Here is an 8931-nt window from a genome sequence, read left to right as displayed (position 1 = left end):
GCTTGCACCGGGTACATCTTATAGAGTTACTACCTACTCCTTTTCTACATACTGAGCAGGGCCATCTACCTGAAGGGGTTTATATATATATATATGTGTGTGTATCATCATCATCATCGTTTAACATCCGCTTTCCATGCTGGCAAGCCAGGAGGCTGCACCAGGCACCAATCCGATCTGGTAAAGTTTCTATAGCTGAATGCCCTTCCTAACGCCAACCACTCTGAGAGTGTAGTGGGTGCTTTTTATGTGCCACTGACATGGGAGCCAGTCAGGCGGTACTGGCAACGACCACGCTCGAATGGTGCTTTTTGCAGGCCAATCAGGCAGTACTGTCATCAGCCATTATTGTGTCTGGGGAGAGCCATTCTCTTTTAGTGCCTTATTACTTAACACACTCACCTCTTTGATTTCCACTTATTTACTTATTTATTTTTTCTAAAATTTTTGTTGCATCTTGCAACCTCTTCAATAGTTGATATAGGAAAAAATGAATAAGTAAATGAGTGGAAACCGAACCAGTGAGGGTGTTAAATTAATAAGGCACTAAAAGAGAATGACTCTCCCCAGATACAATAAAATATGCTTTGACTCATAAATTCACATAAAGAATTTTGCAAACCTAATACAAAAACAATATATTACAGGTCATATATTACGGGCATATGGCGTAGTGGTTAAGAGCATGGGCTACTAACACTAAGATTCCAAGTTCAATTCCAGGCAGTGACAACAACATTGAAAAATACCTTAGGAATGAGAACAAAGGTTTGAAATTTCCCCAAGACACCTGATGAAGGCTGGAGGGTATATCAACCGAAACATTGTGTCAATAACAAACAAGATGAGGACAAATATCCATCAAATGTAAATAATGAATATATATATATATATAATACATTTTAACACTTTCACATTCCCTAATTAAAACATCTAAATCTAAATTCAAATACTGATTGTGAACTGAAAATTTCATTATTTCATGAAAGGTTGTTAGAGCATCAGTATTTGTGTCAGCTTTGTATATCCTGAGTTCAAATCCTGCTGAGGTCACCTTTGCCTTTCATCCCTCCGAAGTCAATAAAATAAAGAACCAATCAAGTAATGGGTTGATATAATGGACTATATCTCTCCCATAAATCTGTGGCTGTGTGCCCAAGTTCATGTCGCTATGACTCTGAAGACAATCTCAAATATAGTTCACTAGCTTGAAGGAAGAAACACATCATTTTCTATAACAATCTCAGGTAAAGCCATTAGGCCAATAATATCCACCTCAAACAACATAACCTAACACACACACACACTGCAATCATTATCCCCATCATCATTATTTTTATGTCCACTTTTTCACATTTCCATGGGTCAAATGGAATTAGTTGAGGTATATCTTTTATGGCTAGGTATCCTTCCTGTCACCAACCCTCACCTGCTTCCAAGTAAGATAATATTTCCCCCATCACCAGGCATTGTTTTCAAGGAAGACTGGAAATGAAGGACACTGCTTGCATGATCATGCTCACGACACTTGTTTACAAATGCCACACAAAGCCAAAGCAAGGAGACAGTAACAAACACTCACACATATACATAACCATTTAAGATACATATATAAAGGTCACATCACATATATACACAGACATATAAAAACCAAGCCAAATCAGGCTGGAACCTGGTACAGCCTCTCCATGTGCAAAAATGTGAAAAACATGTGCATGACTAAATTTCCATGAAATCCAAATTGAAAAAAATAAAGAGAAAATGCCTACCTTCTCTCAACTAGAGATTCTTGTTCTTTTTGAAAGACTTTCTCTCCCATAATTAAGATAACCTAAGAAAAACAGCAACAAATTGAAACAGTAGTTACATGTTCATATTCTGTGGATCAATGGTAAAAGATTCATTTACTTTAATAGCATGGAAAACAAATATTAAACAATGTCGAAAATTGAACCGAATTCGTTGACTGGCACCCATGCAAACCTTCCTTCATTGGACACTAAACTCAGCTTGCAAAGACCTGTTGGGGCAAGTGAGGTTGAAACTGAACCAAATTCGATGACTGACACCCGTGCCAGTGGAGCGCTAACAGCATCATCCGAGCGGGATCACTGCCAGAGCAGCGGTCTCGCTTCTGTGCTGGTGGCACATAAAAAGCACCATTCGAGTGCGATCGTTTCCAGCTTCAGCTTATTGGTACTCGTGCCGGTGGCATGTGAACGAAACACTGGACTGACTCCTTTTTGAGCGTGGCCATTGCCAGTACCACCTGACTGACCCTCGTGCCAGTGGCATGTAAAAGCACCCACTACACTCTCGGAATGGTTGGCGTTAGGAAGGGCATCCAGCTGTAGAAATTCTGCCAGATCAGATTGGAGGCTGGTGTAGCCATCTGGTTTGCCAGTCCACAGTCAAATTGTCCAACCCATACTAGCATGGAAAGCGGACGTTAAATGATGATGATGACTGTTTGTGATTTAATCAAGCATTATCTTGTAGCTTCAACATTTCAAAAGGTGTGAGTGTTTATTTTTTAGAATGACATTATAGGGTAGGTGTGAGAGGCTGGATCTGGTGAGTTTAACCATATCCTGCATTCAAATTTAAAGCTTAATAATTCACATCGTTTTGAATTAATCATATATTATCTTGTAGCCTTGAGATTTCAGTGATGTGATTCTTTATTCTTAGAATGGCATTGTAGGATAGTCGGTGAGCTGGCAGAAACGTTAGCACACCGGGCAAAATGCTTAGCAGTATTTCGTCTGGCGTTATCTTCTGAGTTCAAATTCCGCCGAGGTCGACTTTGCCTTTCATCCTTTCAGGGTTGATAAATTAATCACCAGTTACGCACTGGGGTCGATGTAATCGACTTAATCCCTTTGTCTGTCGTTGTTTGTCCCCTCTATGTTTAGCCCCTTGTGGGTAATAAAGAAATAAGAATAGCATTGTAAGATAGGTGTGAGAGGCTTGATCTAGTCAGTTTAAATGTAAAACAGCTGGAATATTTTGGAACGGATATGGCTGGTTGAAATGCTAAAGGGTGAAAACAGGAAATTTTGTGTCATAGAACCAAGGAGGTTTGATGCTGATCAATATCAAAATGGTTAAGAAAGAACAAAGGAAAAAGTAAGGCAAGATCTGAACACTAATCTGGATTCCTAATCCTCAAATTAAGATAATCTTAAGACAAAGGGTAAACAAATATTTTACCTTCAGATGTAGATCTGCAGCATAAGTTCGGAAAACATTGAATACTTGTTGGGCAAGACTCCTGGCTGGTAAAACAACAAGAGCTCTTACACGACACACAACTCGACCTTTGAGTGACTGACAAAGAAATAGAAAGTAACAAAAGTTTTTAAATATATAAAGAACACATGAGTGTAAGAAAATTAAAGATCTGTTCAATGCACATGCTGTATTTACTTATATATAGCCGCAGCCCTAATTTAGAGTTAAATCTTGGTACAAAACTTTTTCCCTTAACCCTTTTATTGCCAACCCAGCTGAAACTGGCTCTGACTCTGAGAACAAATGTCTTGTTTTCTTAAGTTTTGAATTAAAATCTTCCACCAAACCTTAGTCACAATTTATGTTCCTAACTCCAGCTTAATGATAACTAAGTTATTTTACTAAATTCTTTGTTATATTTAAAGTAATTGAAAGAAACACAGAGCATCTCAAAATAGATACAGTAACGAAAGGGTTAAAGTAGCTATGGGCATGAGTGTGTGGTTTAGGGGCTCATTTTAAAACCATGTGGTTTCAGGTTTAGTGCCGCTGTATAGCACCTTAGGCAAATGCCTTCTACTATAGCCTGGGGCCAACAAATGCCTTTTCATGGATTTGGTAAACAGATACCGTGTGCCCAGAGTGTGTGTGTGTGTGTGTATCTTTGTTTTCCCCCACTACTTCACAACCAGTGTTGGTTTGTTTACGTCCCCATAAATGTTTGGCTAAAAAGACAGATAAGTACTAAACTTAAAAAACAAAGAACTAGGGCCAATTTGTTTGAACAGATGCTTCAAGGTGGTGCCCCAGTATGGCCAAGGTCCTAAGACTGAAACAAGTAAAAGATAAAATGATAAAAACAGATAATATTGGAACCCTACCTGAAGAATTGGTAAGACGAATGCAAATGTTTTTCCACTCCCGGTTGGGCTGGAACAGCAGATGTCTCGAGGATGGTATCCTGCACAGCCGACATTCACACCAAAACGAACGTCCTTAAGTAGAACTGGAAGCAGCTGGCATTGCACTGTAATTAATAAAGCAGGAATAAACCAATTAAATGATAACATAATTAATTTTAACATCATCACAGCACTGAGCAGACCATCGGTCACAATGCACTTCTGGTTCTGTCTTGATTGTGCCATTCTTTTCCACCTTGACCAAGTGGCCTTTTCTGATCTCTAGGATACCACTCAGCAACTGCACAAGTCCACCTGTTGTCTGTGAACCATGCGACATGTCTAGCCCAGACTACCAAAACACCTCGATGACCAACGGCTGAGAAAACAAGCAGGTTTCTGTGAGAACTAAAGTACAATACTCTTTTACTTGTTTCAGTCATTTGAATGCAGCCATGCTGGAGCACCGTCAAACTAATCGACCCCAGGATTTATTCTCTGTAAGCCTGGTATTTATTCTATCAGTCTCTTTTGCTGAACCACTAAGTTATGGGGATGTAAATACATCAACATTGGTTGTTAAGCAATGGTAGGTGGGGGGGACAAACACAGACATACAAATACATATATACGACAGCTTCTTTCAGTTTTTGTCTATCAAATCCACTTACAAGGCTTTGGTCAGCCCAAAGCTATAGTAGAAGACATTTGCCCACAGCGCCACACAGTGGGACTGAACCCAGAACCATTTAGTTGGGAAGCAAGCTACTAACCACAGAGCCACTCCTGCACCTATAGATCATGCCTTCATAAAAACTATGCCAAAGCAGACACTGGAGCTTAATCCAGTCCTTGGACACATCAGATCCTGTCAAACTCTCCGACTCATGTCAGCATGGAACATGGACATTGAATGATGATAATGGTGATGATGAATACACCGCCATCATCATCCAGTGTTTTAAATCCAGCTTTTGTTCCCGTTAACAGGGGTGGCCACATCTACCTTAATGTCATAGCAACCAAGGCAAGCAGGTGCAACCCACCCCAACCTTTGGACTGTCTGGTGCCCATTTTCCTTTGCTATCATGAGGCTTTTTTGGAGCTGGATTTTCCACAGGAAGCATGCCCTTGCTTATCACCAACCTCAGTTTCTAGACATGAGTGGTCCCAAGACCAAGGCCTCTACCACGATTTTAAAGAAATTTGGTGGAAAACTAGTTCAGGAAGGCAGGGATGCTACTCCCTGAGACCCTTTTTGGAGCTTTCCCCCTACCTAAATACAGATTTGGAAAAATAGTTACATCATCATCCTCATCATTTAGCATCTATTTTCCTTGCTGGCATGGGTTGGACAGTTAGACAGATGCTGGCAAGGCCAGGAGCTTCACCAAGGTTCCATAATCTGTTTTAGGATGGTTTCTACAGCTGGATGCCCTTCCTAATTATTTCTACTCTAGGCACAAGCCCTTGAAAATTTTAAGGGAAGCGGGTTAATCGATTACATCAACCCCAGTGCTCAACTGGTACTTATTTAATCGAACCCGAAAGAATGTAAAGCAAAGTCGACCTTGGTGGAATTTGAACTCAGACTCAAGTGCACCTGTGCTGGTGGCATATAAGAGAATTCACTTTGAATGTTGGGCCTCATGGAGGCAAAGTGGCTGAGTTCTTTTCAAGTATTGGTCCTCATGGAGGCAAGTGGCTGAGTTCCTTTCGAGCGTTGGGCCTCATGGAGGCATTTCGCCCAGCATGCTAATGATTCAGCAAGCTCACTGCCTTGGATGTTCTTCCTAATGCCAGACACTTTTCAGAGTGTATTGGGTGCTTATAATGTGGCACCATCAGCAGGTACTATTTCTTAAACTGAAGAGAAAGGGGGAAGCTTACCTGGAAAGAAATAATTGATTCCATTCTCTTGAAGCTTCTTCTTTAGTTTAGCATCAAGACCTTCAAATTCGGAAACGTGTGTTTTTTCTTCTGAAAGATCAGTTTTTATCAAATTTGGTTTTACCAGCCAATCAGGTAATTTCCGAGAAACCTGTAATAAAAATAAAAACAATACTACAGTAAAGAATGGTAAAAATGAACCGACAAGACAGCATCTTTGTGGTTCCTTAACCCTTTTGTTACCATATTTCTGTTGAGATGCTCTATGTTTCTTTCAATTAATTTAAAATATAACAAGTGGGTGTGTGGTAAGTAGCTTGCTTACCAATCACATGATTCCGGGTTCAGTCCCACTGCGTGGCACCTTGGGCAAGTGTCTTCTATTATAGCCTTGGGCCAACCAAAGCCTTGTGAGTGGATTTGGTAGGCGGAAACTGAAAGAAGCCTGTCGTATATATGTACATATATGTGTATATGTGTTTGTGTGTCTGTGTTTGTCCCCCCACAGACACCAGATGTTGGTGTGTTTACATCCCGGTAACTTAGCGGTTTGGCAAAAGAGACCGATAGAATAAGTACTAGGTATCCAAAGAATAAGTCCTGGGATCGATTTGCTCGACTAAAGGCGGTGCTCCAGCATGGCCACAGTCAAATGACTGAAACAAGTAAAAGAGTAAACCAAATATGAGCCATTTTGTTGCACAATGCGTCTCCATCTTTCCTTTAACTTGAAAATACCCTCTTCCCAGAATTGAGGTGGTTTCATGGCAAATAAGTCGAAAGGCAAGCTACTATAAATCGGCACGAACTTTGTGGACAACCCAATAATATACCCCAATGACCACATGTATTTTCACAGTATATTGGCAATAAGTGACATTCACTGGAAGTAATCATGTGATGTCAAGACATGGCACAAACACACACACACACATACATACAAGTGCATATATACACACATATGTATATCACAGGATTCTTTCATTTTCTATCTACCAAATCCACTTGCAAATCTTTGGTCAGCTCAGGGCCATTGTAGAAGACACTTGTCCAGATGTCACACAGTGGGACTGAACCTGAAAAAATGTGGTTTGGATGCAAATTTCTTAACCACATAGCCATGCATGTGGCTATAATGTGATCATGAAATTTACATCATAGTCATGTGGTTTCCAGTTCAATCCCAAGGTGTGGCACCTTGGGACAGTATCTTCTAATATAGCTTAGTGTTGAGCAATGCGAGCAGAATTTGAAACAGATGGGGACTGTATGGAAGCCCAATGTGTGTGTGTGAATAAGTGTGCTAGACTCCATTGGGTTTCATAACATAACTGCTTGGGCAGTGGCGATGCTACCATTTCAACATTCAAAGACTTGTGGAATTTCATAGCTTATATTTGGAAACAAGGAAAATGTCGGTTAGCGCCTGAATAAAGGATGAGTAATGAAACACAAGTGCAAACAAAAACATCTTACCTTTTGTACTTCCTGTCTTTTGTATTCTCCAAGAACGGTGAATTCCCCAAACTCATGTGGTCCTTCTTGGATAAAACTTTCATTAACATCCCCATTCTGTTTTTCAAGGGGCACTTCCAAGTGTTGGTCCTCATTCACGCAATTTGCATCCACATCTGCCTCTGTGTCCACTTTCACTTTATCCTCATATTTACCAACACTTTCAGAATCAAATTTCAGTTTTTTAGCAAGAGTACGTGAAGAAATGGCCTCTTCCTCATCATCATTATTATTATTATTATCTACAGAAGCTTTTCTTTTACGTTTTTTATGTTTAGTTGATACTTGGTTACTTTCAGTTTTTTCTGTCAGGGCAACTTCAGTTTCGTTCACTTGGGGACTTGCTATTTTGTTTTTGTCTTTGCGTTTCTTCTTTTTCTTGCGATGTACTTCTTGTTCTTTGATTTCTTTAATCTCTTTAACAGTAACACCACCATCATCTTCAGCTGTTTCTAGGACAACCACTTCATCACTTTGCTCAGGTTCTTCTGAAATTACATTATATACAATACATATACCAGCCATAGAAACTATTCCAAATCAGACTGGAGTCTGGTGCAGCTCTCCATCTAACACACACATGTCAGCATGGAAACCGGACATTAAATGAAGGTGATAATGATAATATGGTTGCAAGGAGAATGAATGTTAAATGACAATGACAGGCTGGCTGTGTGCATATATATATATATGTATGTGCATACACACAAATGCATATATAATAATTGCTTAAACTTTTGAAGGGAGAAGTTTAGTTAATACCACTGAGCCGGACTTCATTTTATTGACTCAGGAGGCAAAGTCGACCTCGGTGCAATTTGAACTCAGAATGTAAAGTGAGACAAAATACTGCTAAACATTTCACCCGGCGTGCTAATGTTTCTGCCAGCTTGCCACAATATTACTACATATCCAATTCAGTTCTGTCATTGTAGGAAAATCTCTTCTGTCTTTTAAAATGGGGGCAAAGTGAAATTGAAATCGAACCAAAAATCGACGACTGGCACCCATGCCAACCTCTCCTTCATTGGACACTAAACTTGGCTTGCGAAGACCTGTTGGGGCAAGTGAAATCGAAATCGTGATGGCACCTGTACCAGAGGACCGCAAAAGCACCGTCTGAGCGTGATCATTGCCAGAGCAGCTGTCTGGCTTCCATGCCAGTGGCACGTAAATAGCACCATTTGAGCAGGATCGTTACCAGCGTCGCCTTACTGGCACTTGTGCTGGTGGCATGTGAAAAAACATTCGAGCGAGGTCGTTGCCAGTGCCACTGGACTGGCTCCTGGGCAAGTGGCACATAAAATACACGATTTTGAGCGTTGCCGTTGCCAGTACCGCCTGACTGGCCTTTGTGCCGGTGGCATGTAAAAACACCCACTACACTCTT

The 8931-nt window shown here is 40.5% G+C and overlaps 1 protein-coding gene across 1 annotated transcript in view; it reads right to left on the bottom strand.

Moving 5' to 3' along the window:
* Positions 1-8931, bottom strand: part of LOC106879954 (ATP-dependent RNA helicase DDX51) — a 31224-nt gene that overhangs the window by 19090 nt on the left and 3203 nt on the right. The window contains exons 3-7 of the mRNA XM_014929714.2: positions 7503-8029; positions 6027-6177; positions 4116-4261; positions 3214-3330; positions 1770-1831 (exon numbers count right to left, since the gene is read on the bottom strand). Coding sequence (XP_014785200.1) covers positions 1770-1831; positions 3214-3330; positions 4116-4261; positions 6027-6177; positions 7503-8029 — 1003 coding nt within the window. The remainder of the gene's footprint in view (positions 1-1769; positions 1832-3213; positions 3331-4115; positions 4262-6026; positions 6178-7502; positions 8030-8931) is intronic.

Source organism: Octopus bimaculoides, chromosome 5 (assembly GCF_001194135.2).
Source record: "Octopus bimaculoides isolate UCB-OBI-ISO-001 chromosome 5, ASM119413v2, whole genome shotgun sequence".
Lineage (NCBI taxonomy): Eukaryota > Metazoa > Mollusca > Cephalopoda > Octopoda > Octopodidae > Octopus > Octopus bimaculoides.
This window is presented reverse-complemented; position numbering and strand designations above follow the sequence as displayed.